This window comes from Pithys albifrons, chromosome 2 (assembly GCF_047495875.1).
Source record: "Pithys albifrons albifrons isolate INPA30051 chromosome 2, PitAlb_v1, whole genome shotgun sequence".
NCBI lineage: Eukaryota > Metazoa > Chordata > Aves > Passeriformes > Thamnophilidae > Pithys > Pithys albifrons.
In genome coordinates this window covers 22,690,573-22,707,662 of record NC_092459.1, presented here as the reverse complement: position 1 = coordinate 22,707,662, position 17,090 = coordinate 22,690,573, and the positions used below count along the sequence as shown (strand labels likewise).

At 37.1% G+C, this 17,090-nt stretch overlaps 1 protein-coding gene across 5 annotated transcripts in view; it reads right to left on the bottom strand.

The window, feature by feature from the left end:
* Positions 1 to 3,231: 3,231 nt before the first annotated feature.
* Positions 3,232 to 17,090, bottom strand: part of FAM83B (family with sequence similarity 83 member B) — a 47,479-nt gene continuing 33,620 nt past the window's right edge. For 4 of the 5 annotated variants that reach the window (XM_071548485.1, XM_071548484.1, XM_071548486.1 and 1 more), the window contains 4 exons: positions 16,618 to 16,782; positions 10,326 to 10,450; positions 6,301 to 8,651; positions 3,232 to 3,675 (listed from right to left, as the gene is read on the bottom strand). In XM_071548485.1, coding sequence (XP_071404586.1) covers positions 3,653 to 3,675; positions 6,301 to 8,651; positions 10,326 to 10,450; positions 16,618 to 16,782 — 2,664 coding nt within the window. In that variant the 3' untranslated portion in view covers positions 3,232 to 3,652. Of the gene's footprint in view, positions 8,652 to 10,325; positions 10,451 to 16,617; positions 16,783 to 17,090 lie in introns of all 5 variants that reach the window. The other variant, XM_071548489.1, reaches the window with a different exon arrangement.

Sequence of the window (17,090 nt, the reverse complement as noted above, 5' to 3'; positions counted from 1 at the left end):
TAAGCTGCTTTTTTGTTGTTGTTGTTTCCTTGGAACAGTTCTTCAGAGTAACATCCAAGAGCTTTGGAAGCTGTAGACACTCAGTCTGAATTTTGAGTATGGTGATTGCTAAATGAGGCAAGAGCAGGCAATATACAACAGACATTTAAGAGTTCTGTGTTTGAATGCTAATTAATTGGTTGCAGTAATTTCTCAAACACAGTAAAATATTGCCACTGGTGCTTAGTCTTTCAAATATTTCTACTTCAGTTGTCATAAATTTTGTGTACTCTGGAGAGAAAAGAATCATTTTTTTTCCCAGAGTATTTACATATGGAAGCAACACTAATAAAATAAGCATGTATCATGGCCCCTTCATCAGAAATTTTTATTTTTCCCTTCAACTATATTTTGCACTTACCAATTAATTTTTAGATAATCTAACATATTCAGTCAAAGAAAGACGCACAGCCTTCATCGAAGCTTTTTCTGAAGGGATGTCAAGTTATTTTTTGTAAATCAGATTCTCCTCCAGAAATACACAAAGATATTTTGAAAACTTCTGCAATGACATACATGGAAAAAAAAGCATTTATGTCTTTTGAAAGAAGGGGCAGGCAACTCAGGAGGAGGACAAGGATATTGTGAGGCTATGCAGGGAGAAAATTAGAAGGGCCAAAGCCCATCTGAACTTAACCTAGCCACTGTCATAAAACAATAAAGAAGATTTCTATGAATACATCAGCATTCTGAGGAGAATCTCTATCCTCTCTTGGATGTTGGGGGAAACAAACTGACAAAGTATGAGGAAAAGGCTGTGATACTTAATGCCTTCTTTGTCTCTGTCTTTACTAGTAAAACCAGTTTCCTCCAGGTACCCAGCCCCTGATCTGAAAGACAGGGACGAGAAGCAGAATGAAGCCTTCATAATCCAAGGGTGAGCTACCTGCTTTAGAAACACACAAACCCATGGGGCTGGATGATATCTACCCAAGGGTACTGAGATACTATTCTTGGTAAGAGTGCTCACCAAGCCCCTTTCAATCATTTACCAGCAGTCCTGGCTAACTGGGGAGGTCCCACATGACTGGAAGTTGGCAAATATGATTTCCATCTACAAGAAGGACTAGAAAGAGGATCCAGGAAACTACACACTGGTCAGTCCGACCTCTGTGCTGCGGAAGGTTATGGAACAGATAATCCTGAGTACCATCACACAGCATGCATAGGACAAACAGAGGATCAAGTCCACCCAGCATGGTTTTAGGAAAGGCAGGTCCTGCTTGACTAACCTGGTTTCCTTCTATAAGGTGGCCTGCTTAGCAGATGACAGAAAAAGTATGCATGTTGTCTACCTGGACTTTAGTAAAGCTTTTGACACCATTTCCTGTGGCACGATCCTGGAGAAACTGTCTGCTTGTGGCTTGGATGGGCGCACTGTTCGCTGGGTTAAAAAAATGTCTGGATGATCTGGCGGTGAACAGAATTTCTATTGGTGGTCAATCACAACGGTGTTCCTCAAGGTTCAGTGTTTGGACCAGTCCTGTTTCGTATCTATACTCATGATCTTAATGAGGGATCAAGTGCACCCTCAGTCAGTTTGCAGATGACACCAAGTTGGCCAGGAGTGCTTAACTGCTGTAAGGTAGGAAGCCTCTGCAAAGGAATCTGGACAGCAATACTGTGGCCAGCAGAACCAGGGCAGTGATCATCCCCCTGTACTCAGCACTGGTGAGGCCACACTTCAAGCACTGTGTTCAGTTTTGGGTCTCTCACAAAAAGACAAGGAGGTGCCGGAGCGTGTCCAGAGAAGGGCAAAGGAGCTGGCTGGCAAAGGGTCCAGAGCACAAGTTTTATGACTTCACTAGTCAACATCACTAAAACAAAAAAGCTTTTCTAAATAGCAAAGCAGCTCTGTTCTGAGCTCTCCAAGAGCAAATGTTTTCTTCCATCCTGTTTCTCACTACAGAGAAGCATTCTCAGACTATGCAACATCTTCAGCATCACATCAAAATGTGAAAAGTGTAGACCTAACTGTAATTCTTAGAGTTGAAATTTGTGTAAAATTTCAGGCCCTGAAGAAAGATACCCAGACATCTATCTGTAAGCACCTCTCTGAGATGAGTGAAATGGCAAGACGGTCTTTTGAGCATTGCAGTCTCCTCTCTTGTTACTGGGGTGCTAATAGTATGTGTACTTATGCAATTGAAAACAAAATTACTGCACCTTCATGTTGCTCAAACTCTCCCGACTTAAGTGAAAACAAACTCAAAACCCTCCAAATACTGTACCATGCTGTACAACATTGATAGGGGGATTAATTTACAGTAAGTACCACAGTAACCTCACTGATCTCTCTACACAGTTATAAAGTTGCAAAGATAAATGTTGGTTCTATAATTTACCAATAAATGAAAAAAATGTATTTATCATACAGCTTAGCAGAGCAAATTTAAATTTTATTTTTACATAGTTTTGCAATGGATTTTAGTATTATTTTTCTTATGATGTGTTATAAACCATATTTGCTAATACATTTCAGAGAGCTGAAAAATGATCAAACAGTTGTTTTCTCTGAATAATATTTTTTCACCTAGGTACAAACACATATTGCCTGATAAGTTTTTTGTTTCTCTCAAGGTTTGTAACAAATACTACTACCTTTATTTATTAGGTGGAAACTTACTTTTTCTTAATTTATCATCTTTCTTCCCATCAAGTTCATGTTTGCTAGCTTGAATAAAAAGTGCTGTGCAAGGTAATTAATAAGAGAACAACCAATAATTTTGCAATCTGAGAGGCAGTAAAAGCTGTTTATTTATGAAGCTGAAGAAATGAAGCAATTTATTCACTGGGTATTATGAGTGTATGTAAGGGTGGTTTATTGGTGATGCAAACTGTATGAAGAGCCTGTACTGCCCTCTACTACTGATGGTGTTCCCAAGGGCCAGCTCAGCATTGTATAACTCTGACCAACTTTCACACAGCCACCCTCACACACCTATTACAATACTACTGGAATTTTATTTAACGTGGAAATGACATGACATTTTTTTATGGGTTCCACAAACCCAAGCTATGCGGCCAAATGACCGTCACGCATGGCAAGTTATTACCTCACAGCCTTACAAAACTGGGAGTGTATTGGGTGTGTGCAGGGTGTAAAACTTGTAATGTGCAAAGCACATTTAGGACACCTTCAATGAAATGAATCTTCTTGGAAAAGCAGAAACATCAAGACAAGCTTTGGGAAAAAGAAGTTACAAAATATAAACTTTACTTTTCTCTCCAGAAATCTGTACATACTTTTTCTTTGCTGATGCAAGTACCTTCCCGCCCCATATTTTCATTTTTAATTTGTGGACAACTGGGCTCCCATGGAGACATGAGGCAAATCAGACAGTACTGGGTGAGCACTTTCCCACCTTTAAAATACATTCTGGAGGGAACAAATGAACACTTGGTCCTCCCCGGTGTTCTTCCCAACCTTCAAAGCTGTAGCTGCAGGCAGGGCTGTTCTTTTTATGGTGTCAGATAGAGCCTTGTGCTCTCCAAGCAGCATTGGGTCTTGTAACATTTCTAAAATAGTGATGTCAGTACACAAACTGTCTGATCATACTTCCCCTGAGGTCCATGGAATTCATTTCAATTAACCCTGGATCAAGTCTTATTCCTATGGGGGATCTCTGAAGAGATCTGAAAATGAAAAAAAAAAAAAGCTACCTCTACTGAGATTTTTTTTTTTGCATTATCGTCTATAAGCAGGCTCTTCACTGAAGGGACCTAATCTTCTGTATGCACAAAATAGCAGTATATATCTATAAACATGGATGACTTGGGAAATTAAAATATCTGGCTTCTCAGGATTCTCTAATTAGCAATCTATTTTGAAAAATACAGTAAAATATTTCCAAATTGTATCAGTACAGATTTCCCAAAGTTTACTACAAAATGGAAAGCACTGTCCCTTTGAAACTTGCCCCAGGACCCACACTCTCCCTCTCTCATTTCCTCCCCAAATATAGTTCTGCCTACAATTGTATGTCAGTGATTGCAAGAGTATGAGGGAAAACTAAAGATCCTCCTAAAACGTCCCCACACCATTTTTAGCACCACCTGCACTGTCAGTTCAGGTACTATCCTGGGTAACTGTCTGCCCAGGTAAAGAAATATTAAGAGTTTTAAAAAGTACAGTAGGACATTGCTATGGGCTGTGTAGCTGTGGAAGTACATTGTGCCTATGTTGGAAACATGCCTGGAGTACTAAGACACTCCTTGTCTTGAGGCTGAAAATGTTACCTTTGTGGCGACAACATATTAAGTACAAAAAGTACTAACTATGGCATTTCATCAAGGAGTGAACAGAGTCACCAGTGTTCATCAAGAAATTCATAAAATCTTTTCTGTGATCACAGGTAGAGGGACCTAAACTTCCAGCAGAGGATCAAAATGCAGGACTGTCAGTCTCAAAAATAAATACCATCCTCACATTAGAACAGTTACTGCTATGATGCATCAACCTAATAAAGTTGCCCGAGAAACAGTTTGAGTAAAAAGATGACACTGCTTCATTGAAATCACTGACAGTAACTACAGTGACTTCATAGGAGCCAGAGCAGTTTCTCAGTGAAAAGTAGATTTTCATACAAAATTTCTTCTCAGGGCCACAGGTAGATAGCTGATGCATAAAATGCCTTTTTGGTATTGCTTTCTAAAGACTGAAGCCAAGACCTATTCCACAGAGCTGTGAACATAGATCTGTGGAACCTTTCAGATCTAAGAGTGAAGTTGTCTCCTAAAACATGCTCCTGAAACACAAAGACCTTGTATAAGAATACTAACATTTCAGCAGTAAAATTTCCCAAAATTCTGAATTTGGAATAAAACTGTCATGGAATATCTGGCAGCTAAATGGTTATAGAGTCCTTCTAAGACACAAACTCCACATCCAGGAAGGCCTAAGCCAGATGGATGCTCTGGATGCACACTGCAGACAAGAAGTGGATGCCATGCTGCTGCCCAAACACATCCCCATGTCTGTGTTTTTTGTAAGCACTAACTTGTAGTCATCTCTTATTGAGAAATTTTTTATGCTAAAGAGACTCAGATAAACAAAATGTGTCACTTAGACTCCAGTTAGATGTCTAGATACCTTCACTGAAGTTAAAATTTGCTATTATCACCCTTCACTGATACTTTCTTTGGCTTAAGAGAAGTGCCTTATTGTTTGATGTTGTGAATTTTACAAATCTCAGTTTTAGCTGCCTAATTGCTCATGGCCTGTAATATTCATCCTGATATAAAGCTGCATTGCAGGGTTGTGTTTGCAATCTCTCTTGTACACCTAGTCTTAAGAATTTTAAAATTATTTAAAATATAAGGTATAAAAGACGTAGTTGCAAATATATCTGTCAACATTTAAATGACTGTTGCATGTGAAACTCAAAAACTTACCTGAGAAATGGAAATCCACAATTTTTTAACAAATGTAACAAAAAAGTGGGGTTTTTTTAGTATACATTACAGAATACTGGCATGTTATACAAATGTAATCAACCCACTGAAATTTAAACTAGTTGCAAGTTATGTTCAAGGCACCTAGTTTATAAATAGTTTTTTTAATGTTCATTCTACATTCACACTACTTTAACCATGTAAACAAGTCTGTGAAAGCTCAGATTAAGGTCACTTTCAGATTTGTACGCCAAATACTTCAGAAAAATATCATATTACATGGAAAATTCAATAAAGATAGATAGATCCATTTGTTGCACAAACAGTTCAATAGATGCTATGGGGTAAATTATCAACAAGATGAAACCTAAAAGAGGTTTTCAAAAATTAAAGGTAAGTATCATGCAATGTATTAACATACATGTTTAAAATTTGAAAGTCTACATAAATGCTGAAAAAATATAATTTGCTATTCTTAATGCTATCCTATTTTTAAAGGGCAAATCTTTGGAAACAGTATTACCTGAAGTTTAAAAACATAATCTTTTTTGTCCCATGCTTAATCTTACAATATGCTAGAACATATTTTCTTCACAAGGAGATTGTATAAAATTAATCTTACAATATAAACACTATAAACAACTTCCTTGAGACATCTTCTGGCCATGGAATTTCTGTAAAGATTAAAGTATAACAATTCTAGGATAATATTTTTTAAAAATATATACATTCATTCTGATGCCCTAGACCCAAGAAGAAACCCAGGTAATCTCTACAAAAGCTGGCCACTAGTCTTTGTCCAATTAAGATTATGTCCACCTTTGCTAGTCTTGCTATGTTTCAATATAATCAACAAGTTTTACTTGCTTTTGTGTAGGAAGTTCCCAAACTTTTGCATAAATCCTCTCAGCTTGTTCTCATTAGGCTGCAATGGATGGTAAGCATTTGAGTTGTAGCTGACCATGTGATTACTTCTGCCATAATTATTCCCTAGAGTCTTGCTTTTGATATCTGAGAGATGTGAACTGCTGTTGGCTGCATTTCCTGCAGGTTGGCTAGCATTTTCCATCTTGCAGAATGGCTCAAAGCGACTATAAACACGTCTTTCACTCAAACGAGATCTCAGCTCCTCTTGCTGTTTTGAGCTTGCCTGCTGTGGAGTCACTGAACTTGCTCTTTGAAGAGCAGAAACAGGAGCACTTTCAGAAGTAGTATTTGTGGAGACTTCCTTCACATCTTGATACTGAATCTGTTCGGTGTTAAATCTTGGGGTAGATGCATCTCCTGCAGTTTCAATGAACTTAGTTTCCAGGGGGCACAAGAGAGGACACTTTTTATTGCTTTCATCAGACGGAGGTTTTTGAGATTTTGGTGACTTTGGAGACTTTGGAGACTTTGTTGGGCTTCCAGTGACATCTTCTTTACTTCTGTTCAAGCTACCTTGAGAATTTGATGATGTGTTTCTTTTTCTCCTTGGGGAACAATCTGTCTTATTTTCAGAAATCTTTGGTTTTTGATTCTCATCTTCAGAAACTAGTGTGTCAGAACTACTACACATTCTGTAAAAGGCAGGACCTTTGTTTTTTGATAAGTTTTCCTTCTTGTCTGGTGTGAGATTAAGAAATGACCGCAACTTCTGGGATCCTTTCTTTAGAAAACTTGGGGAATTCTTACTTTCTTTCTTTGATGTGCAATCCTTACTAGACTCCTCCTTGCTAGCTTCAGTGAGAGCCGCCATAGATATTGCCTTGCTAGCAGTTGGGCTCTTTAGATCTCCTTTCAGGTTCTTTTCCTCCTGTGGCAAGTGATTGGTCACACTGTGCAAACTTTTAGCACTCTTCAGCATGTCTTCTGGAAGTTTTGGACTAACTGGCTGCTTAAGTCTATGCCTAGTCAATGTGCTGTAAACATAATTGGATGCATGTTTGTTGGCATCAGGGTCCAATATGGACTTTGAATTAAACATGGGAAAACTTCTCCTTTTGAGCATATTTTCATTTTGAATGTTCTTCAGATTTTCTGAATGTTTGTCTGTACAGAGTGTTGTGTACAAATAAAGTGATGAGTCGCCAGTTGCATTTGAATTTACAGTAGGTTTTGTGTTGTCTGCAGTATGAATTCTGTGGTTTTTTGGTGCATCTGATTTAAGTGGGAAGTTTGTGCTAAGATCTTCTAGAATATTATCTGTTCCATTTTCCACACTCGGAGAATGATTAGATGTCCCTTTAGGTGTTGCACTTCCCTCTGACCCAATTATAGTTGAATTTGAAGAACTTGCACAGCTGCTTACTTCCTGCTGTTCAGGTAAAGTTGGCTGAAACACCAATGATGATCGCAAGCGAGAATGAGAATACAGCGCATGAGCTTTAATATTTTCAGCTGTGTCATAGCTATCATATCTGTCACCCAAGGCCGACCCATTAGACTCTACTGGATAATCTGATTGATCATTCAAATAGGACTTTATTCGCCAGTTACGCAGGAATGATTTTGTTGTGTGTTCGAGAGTCGGCATCCTTTGCTGCAGATGGCGGATATGATTGTCTGTCCCATTAAAAGACCTCCGTACAATTGAATTTCTTTCTGCAAGATTTACCTTTGGTCGTGAAAAGTGATCAGCAAAACTTTGCTGGGGTATGTTGTAGTTATTTGCATATCCTCCTCGGAGTGAAGAAACAATACTAAGGCTATCAGATGGCATTTTCCAAGTATTTGATGGATGGTTGGCTCTGTTAATTGCTCTATTGAGCAACAGGTAAGGTGTCCTTTCTGGCTTCTCCCCAGCATAACTGTGTCTCTTCCAGTGCTCATTTTTTTCACTAGGTTGATACTGCTGGACTGGATTTTGCACATTAAAACCTGGATGAAATGGTTGCTTACTATAGGCTTGATTTCTCAAGCCATATTTATCTATTTCATTTACTGCATATCTTCCACGAGTTTTCCAGCAAACGGGATCTATCTTGTGAACCTTGTCTTGCCTACCAAAAAGGTTTATTTGGCTAGAAACTGAAGCCAAAGAAGCCACTGAGTTTTGGTAGGTATCATTATCCCAGAGTGTCCTGCGACTGTTTACCCGCACTAGTTCTGGAGCAAAGGAGCCAGGAACAGAAGAACGGGCATACAGTGTCCTGAACTCTTCATCAAACGATTCAACGAGCTGTCCTGTGATAACTTGAACCATACTGAGGTTGGTTTTTTCAAATGACCACATAAAGCTGAAAGAAGAACAAATGACCATTAGATACAGTTTTTTGAGATATTTACACTAGTCCTTCTGGATAACAAAGCTTTTCCACAAACCCGGGGTTTGTAAAAAAAAAACTTTCTAAATAAATAAATAAAATTTGGGAATGATTCATGTAATTCAGGCTCAGAAAGTCTAATCTAATGCCAATCAAACTCAGCTGAAGACTTTCCACTGTCTTCAGTGGGATCAGGAATGAATCTATAACACAGTAACATTCTGTGACTGAAGAGTGAATACAGGGGGTATAGTTAATCCTGCCTTAGTCTTTGTAGAGATGATTTTGTTCCATTAGATATTTGTACTTCACTGTTCTACATTTGTGAATACTTTTTAAAAATACTTTTTATAAAGGCAGTTAAAAGGGTAGTTATAGACTCATTCCTGCTCCCACTGAAAGCAATGTAAAGTCTCCAGCTGGGTTTGATTTCTGGATGTTAGAAAAGAGGTTTGTTGTAATAACAAAAATAACTTGTTGATTTAATTTTTTTTGCTATTTTCATAATTTTCAGGAAGTAATAGGGTGTTGAGTTTAAATCAAACCATGCTGCATAAGTTTTTTCTACTGATTTTTACAATTAAGAATCATACATAATAGTTGAAAAAACCCCCTAAACTTTCAATTGACTTCAGAGTGACAGAGTTCAGAAAGACTCATCTTTCCTGTTCTTAATCACTACATTCTTTTATAAAGCAAGCTTAATTTCTACAAAAATTCATGATTCCAGACCCTGTGGTGCAAGGCCATAAAGCAGTGCTGTTTTTCAAAATGAAATGAGAAAAACTATCACATTCTCAGAGACCCTAGCACTGTATGTAGATGTCAAAGCATGCAGACTCCCTGTACACTCTCACACTGATTACTTTATGAACTTGGCACTTACCTCACTATCATTTATACATATCAATCTGAATTTGGGGCTGCCTGAGTCTTGGAGCAAATAAAAGGTCAGATTTTCAAAAGCTTACAGTGGTGGAAATCTATGAAAGGCAGTGGCTGTGGATGTGGTACCCAGGCACTATGCTGGCAGAAACTAATTCAGTAGGCCAAAGGAGAAAAGTGTAGCATGAAAAGAAGGAAAATATTTAATAATGTGTTAGCTAAAACTGTCCTTCCTTTAACTTAGGCTTTTTTCAGCTCTGCAAAGCTGTAAATTCTTCCAGCCTATGCTATGCACACATACACAGGAAATCAAATGGAAAGCAGACTAAAGAAATTCAGTCAAACAGAAAGAGTGACTTAACTTGGGAAATTCTGAATTTGACCATTATTGAATATCAGAGAGTCAGACTATAATGTTAGCTTTAGAAGATTATTACATGGAGGAACTATCCAAGACAGCTTATGAAATAAATTTTGGCAGCCTCTTCTGGAGTGAATGTTAAATAAGAACGGTTCAGGCAATATACGACAAAACAGGATTTTCCTTCTTTTTAGCAACCGTCCAGGTTTCTTATTTGTGAAAAATGAACGGAAGGTCTGTTAAGCTAGTTAGCAATAAGTATCCTTGATACCCTTTTAAATTATGGAAAATAAAATGTGCATTCCTGGAAGAATTTTCACAAATAGAAAAAATCCAAATTGGACATAGCAGCAGCACTGAGATGATGGGTTTGCTAGGGACACTTCAGTGATTGATCTTACCTGTAAGAACCATATATGACCTTCTTACAGTCAACAAGAATAAATTTTTGTTCCAGTTTTCCATGGAATTTTGCTCCTGTTTTAGAATAGTAATCTTGTCCTTTCACTGTTCGTACCCTCATGTTCTGAAAAAGACAATCAAAATACTTTACTCGGTCTACTATAGTCCTAATTAGCATCTAAGGGGTTAAAATTCAGAGGAACAGTAGGAGAAAAGTTACATTATTACCTATTCATAAACTCTGCAGGGAAGTAAACTCTGATCAAACTTGCTGCCTAGGGACTCAAAATGGCAATTTAATGCTTTGTCTACACGACTGATGAGACTCCCTAGGCCACAGAAAGTAAATTCCACTTTTCCATACCCACCACTTCCAGAAATGAGGTTCTGGCACAAAAAGTATTCAAGGGAAAGAGATTTTGTACTGTAAAAAAAAATATCTTTCCATCACCTGATGCACATATTTATAGGATTTCCAAGTATCTGAGATTAAATCATAAACAACACCAAGTGCCAGGATTACTTTTAGTTTAATTGAACAAGACTGCTGTATCAATGAACACATACACCTAACTCTGAGATGATCCACTGAATGATACCACCTGGTACCAGAATCCCTTGACATTTCACCAATGGAAAGATTTTCCTAGCAGCTTTGCGCCATGAGATCAATCACATTTTTAAACTGAGAGATGCTGATACAACATCCATATGCTGATACCACAAACCATATGCAACATTTAATTTTGAATTCTATTAAGCTTTATGTTTTCCTCATGTGAACTCAGCAAATGTTACTTGGGAAATTTTACACTTTGGGCCTCAAAAATGAGGTAAATTTTTATCTCAGACTACTGATGAAACTGATTCAGCTAAGAGAATGTCTCTTTTTTTTCCCCCCCTTTCTCTCTCCTGTCACTTGTTTCTTTAACACTATAGGAAAAAAAATTGAAAAAAGTGTTACTACACCTTATGGATGGCATTAATAATAATTTTCAAAAAGTTCTTATGGGGATGTACAACAAAAGCTTTAGCAGAAATTGTTACACAAAGGTGCTTACTTATAGAAAAAATAAAATTTATATACAATGCAAAGCAACTACACCATCTACATCTTGTGGCTGCGAGTCACAAAATGATTCATGAGACATAAAAATACCTTGAAATAAAGCTGTGAATGATCACAATATTTACAGTAGTTTCTAGGTTTGCAAAATTTTTTTCTAGTAATGCTAATTCCAGTGGGAGTGAAATCTGTAGTTTAGCATAAGCAGTAAGAAAACAGGATCTATATGATTATTACATAGCCTGTACATATGGAAATGGTGGAATGTAAGACTTGTGAATAAAGGGCAATGTCTTGCTTCACAGGACTGCTATGAAGATAGGTTGCAAATCACAGTGGACATGCTCTGTAAAGGTCAGGTATAGGTGGATTAGGGCTGTTAATGAAGCAAATGGAAAAGACTGAGTCCATGGTAACTTCAGCAAAATCAGGAGGATGAAATCAATAGGATAGCTCAGGACAGGATAGGACTATTTCAGATGGAAAGGACCTACAATGATCATCTAGCCCAGCTGCCTGACAAATTCCAGGCTGACCAAAAGTTAAAGCATATTATTAAGGGTGTTGTTCAAATATCTATTAAACACTGACAGGCTTGGGGCTTCAACCACCTCTCTAGGAAGCCTGTTCTAGTGTCCTTAAAGAAATGCTTCCTGATGTCCAGTCTAAACCTACAGTGTAGCTTTGAAACATTCCCATGTGTGATGTCACTAGATGCCAGGAGAAAGAGACCAGCATCAACTTCTCCATTTCCCATGCTCAGGAAGCTGTAGAGATGTTTAGACTTACAAGGGCAGTAAGTCTGCTTTATGGATTCCAGTTATATAAGCCTTCAGTGTCTATGAAAGCACTTACACATTTACCAAAAACATGTGAAGTTCTAGTTGTTAGAGGCCATAGAAATCTTAAGAATAATGTTTACTACAATGTAATGAACTTTATCTTTCCACACAGAAAATTCAAAAAGTTAGGAGAAAACATCCATGAAATGAAAGCACATTTCCAGATAACATATACTTCCTAAATCAGTATATATTTCAGTTCTTGGATCTTATGGTTTAACTCAAGCTATCCAAGCTCTTTACATTTCATTCACCATTCAGTGAGCTGTTACTTAGCATTTTTGTCAAGCTGCGTTTGAACACAACTGCAACTCACTTAAATGCACAAAGAGAGCATTTAAGAATTACTTTTGTTTGTGAACTGCCTTGCAAATATGCCAAAACATAAAATTTATCTCTTAATTAGATAAATAAAAGAGGTATTATCTAGAAGTGCTGTCAAATTTAAAAGGTTAAGATTTTAAAAGTGAAAATACAGGTGTATGCTTAGGTCTATTTTCAGAAACAGCTACAAAATAATTAGTAATAATTTGGAACCTCAGGTCCCTTTCCACAGCACCACTACTCAGCTGGGTCTATCCCAGCCTGTGCAGCATTCCTAGATTATGTTTTCCCAGGTGCAAGACCTTACCCTTGTCCTTGTCAAATTTCATAAGGTTCCTGTTAGCCCATCCTTACAGCTAATCCAGGTTCTCCTGCAGGGTGGCTCTCCCTTCTGAAGTGTCCACTTATCCACTCAGTTTGGTACCACCAGCAAATTTTGTTGGAGTTTCCTTAATCCTATTTTCCAGATCACTGATGAAGATATTAAACAGCATTGGGCCCGGTATTGATCCCTGGGGGATTTCACTTGTGAGAGATTGCTAGTTTGAAAAAGAGCTACTGACCATACATGTGCTGTGCAAATGCTAAGTAGTTTTCAAGTTTGTTTCTATTCTGACTTTGAATCTGATTCAGTGATCACTCAAGACTTGACTGAAGTCTGGCCCTTACCACAGAAATTTGCTTACAGACACAATAACATGCTGTGCATGACTACTCAGTAACCAAATTTGACTTAGATGTGGAAGTACTGGAAAACTTTTGATGATTTTGGTAACACTGGTGAGAATAAACAGGCTGCAAGCAGGTCTCAAGAACAGCTCCAACTATGCATTTAAACATTCATATCTGGGAGCAGACTTCACAAAAGGAAAGTAAAACAATTCATCAGTGATTCTATTTTCTCCTTCCTGCAATTCATTAAAAATCCTGAGAGGAGTATCAGGAGATAGACAGTTCCTGCCAAATTGCTTTTGATATTCTCCTGTAGTAAAATGATTCTTCATTATTGACAGAGAAATAAAAATAGGTTTCTGCAGAGCACAGAAGTCTCTGCCACATGTCTCACTTCATATCAAATAAAACACAAAGATCTGTGTCAGATCTTTGTCAGAAACTAGGCTTACTTCTTGTAGGCAACAACATATCCTAAACCACCACTTTATCATTTCTAATTCAAAATGCATTGATCATTCTGGTGGCTCTGGGGATTGTTGTCTTGCTGCTGCATTCTGCAGCACAAATCTGTTTCACAGTTTGTTGCTGGACCTATCACTAACAGAGAAAACAATCTCAAAAAATTTAGTAATTAGTTTCCGAAAAATCACCTGAAAGAAAGTTTGAATCTGTTAAAACTCTTCACCTTTGATGCAAAGGAATTGCTGACTGAACAAGTCAGACCAGTGATAAAGTTCATCAAAAGAAGGTAACGTAGAGAAAAAAGAAAAACAGAGAAATGCAGTTATTACTAAGGACAAATATAGTACAATCAGGAAACAAAAGAAACCAGGGGAAGAGAAATGGGAAAGTATAGGAATGAAATTATTTATCTGAATTGAGTTCCAGTGGCAATGTTAAGGTGAACATTAAGTAAACAACCCTCAAGAAAACAGGTTGCAGGAAAGACTAAAAAACTTCTAACTTCTTATTCTCCTGGAATTCACAAAATAGTGACAGAATATACAGTCTATCCATTTCCTCAATTATATCTTTCAATAAAAAGGGAAACATGCCCTGATATGAAGTCAGACTACAGATGAGAAAAGCTGGTTGCGCAGACATTCAATGCGGACTTGTGAATAAAATCCCTTTTTTTTTTCTTACAGAGAGAAGACTACTTAATTGTAAATCAGAATTAAAAAATACAGTTTTGGCTATAATTTCATCTCATGTTTTACTAATTCAAAGGGAGACAAAAAAAGACAATGTGTAGAGTCCAAAAAGGTTTACAGAAACTCATCATAAGTGTATGGCCTAAGAAGCATCAGCCACACTCTGACAAGACTGAACCAAATCATGCTAGAGAATAACAAGACCAATGTTGGTCCAACATCTCCAGGAAAACAAACAGATCTATACAACTTTGTCCTGCTCGTGCCTTCATTGAACAGAAGGAGAAGACTGAAAGCCGAGTAAAAAAAAGTTGATGTTTAATTTTTTTCTGAACTGTGAGGTGACGGGAAAAAGGGAAAGGGAGAAAGTATCTTCAAAGCACTGACTGTTCTTTATGTTCAACTGCAGTTTATCCTCTAGAAAGGCAGAGTAGTTACTGCAGGAGTAGTAAACTGCTATTCTCAGAGCAACAGTCACTGGGAGTAGCACTTGGATGAGAAGACCATTAATTTGAACAACTTTATTACAAGCTAAACTGGAAAGCCAGCACACAACAAGATTACTGCTTAGCTCTTTGGCATATATTTTTTATTTTCTGATAAAACTGCAAGTACTCTAAGTAAACTTTGCAGAGTGAAGATGTATTTTATTTCTCCCACTGTTACAAAACAGAAACATATAAAACACAATGTCACTGAAGAGGCCAAGTCCAAATTCTCCAATCCACACTAATCCATACAAAAGACACTCTAAATATGTATATTAACTCTTTCAACTATGGGTCTATAAAACTGTATTAAAAAGACAATCTTGAATCCAGTCAAAAAAAGCTAAACTTTTGAAACAGTTGTAGATACATATTGCATTGAATTTAATTTGAAAATGCATACTATGGAATTTTTGAGATACCACTTGAAAGGCATGGTTGTAATTTCTTTTGTTTTGGAAGGACATGTATAGACATATGTATAGACATAGACCATTTATTCCATGTATAGACATGTATTCCATGTATATAGACCATTTTTGGCAACCTCTATGGCATAATTAACCCAACTAATCAGCAGATGGTGGTATCTCAAGTTCCAGATACTTTGTCAGTATATATTGCCAAATACTGGCTTCTTGAAGGCAATCACGACCAGCATTTATAGGACAACAAGGTTTTGGTGTTTCTTTCCAGAAGTTCCCACAGCCCTGTATATTAGGCCACCAGAGAACAATCCCACACACTCATACACAGGAAAAAAAGCATGGAAAAGGGAGTGGGAATACTTTTAAGGACTCAAGTCAACACTCCAGACTAAAAATGGGTATAAAATACAGGTTTGCTCTAACTGTGTACTAAAAATTCCTCTTTATCCTTACAAATACACCCACCTCTATCTGATTTTTGGACTGGGTTCTTAATATAGATGCTGCTATTTTATAATATTTTTGCCTGGCATGCACATGGCTTAACTAATTACAGCAGCAAGGAAATGCAAATGGAACTATACAGAAGTTCAGCCAAGGCAGTGCTCAGAGCTTTGCAGAGACTCTGACAACATAATTGGAACTTCTTCAGTACTATCAGTAGTAGAGTAAATCTATGAGTAGTTATGAAGCATTTATGTCAGTTCAGTGCAGTTCACGGCTTATATTCTAATCCCTGTTAAACATCAGGGCAGTGCAGGACATCTTGTGAGAAATGTAAATGTTAGTCATCTTGTTATTTCTCTTAGGGGAGAAAATGACGTATTTAATGTTTAAAAGAAATACTCTAAGACATGATGCATGACATGATAATATGGATTTTTGGCAATAAAATAGAATCTTGGGCCTCTTAAAGAATTTTATTGCATAATCTTAAAGAAAAATATCATACATAATTCATTAATTTGTATAAGTTTTATGACTTTATTTGCAGGCAACTTTAAGAGAAAGGAAAAAAGGCTTAGGTTTTCAAACATGCAGTATTTCTAAACACACAATAGTGGAGAATTATTTTATAAATAATATATTAAAATGATATCTTTCTATCAAATACTCTTGTTTTGACACTTGAAAAAGATGCTTTCTAAAGAAAAAATATCTGTAGAGAAAGTTCTGCTGAGAGCTTACCTTTTTATAACTGATTGTTGATTTGAAAAGTCAGTATTTGCAACCATTTTTTCAAAATAGTAACTTTTCTGTGGGCTGTGGAGAAATAAAGTGAATGTTCATGCACAGGAAGACAGGAAGCCTTACCCTGAGCCTCTGAACTTGACAGCCTTGTTTCTCTGTCATCTTCAGAAAGTGACTGAAGTTTGACTCATCAAGCAGGAGATACACAGCAATCCCTCTAGCAGATGCCTCCACAATCTCTCTAAAAATATCCACATCTGTAAACATATCCATAACAATGGCAATGACCTGAATAAAACAGAAAAGACACAAATTATTGTATTGTATAAATACATATATAGAACTCTGCATGGAAGCTTGCACTGAGAAGCTAACACATTAGTATTTTTTTACACATTGAAAAAATCTATTTTCCATGTGGTGCCACTTAATATGGAAGGCTTTTCAAAATCATTGTATCTTTTTTATGAGAAGTCAAGTGATTGCTTGTGTGACATTTCCTACAAGTATCAAAGTCTGTGAAAACATTGTGTTGTGGGTTGTCTTGGTTTTGGCTGGAACTGAGTTTATTTTGTTCCTAGTAGCTGGCATAGTGT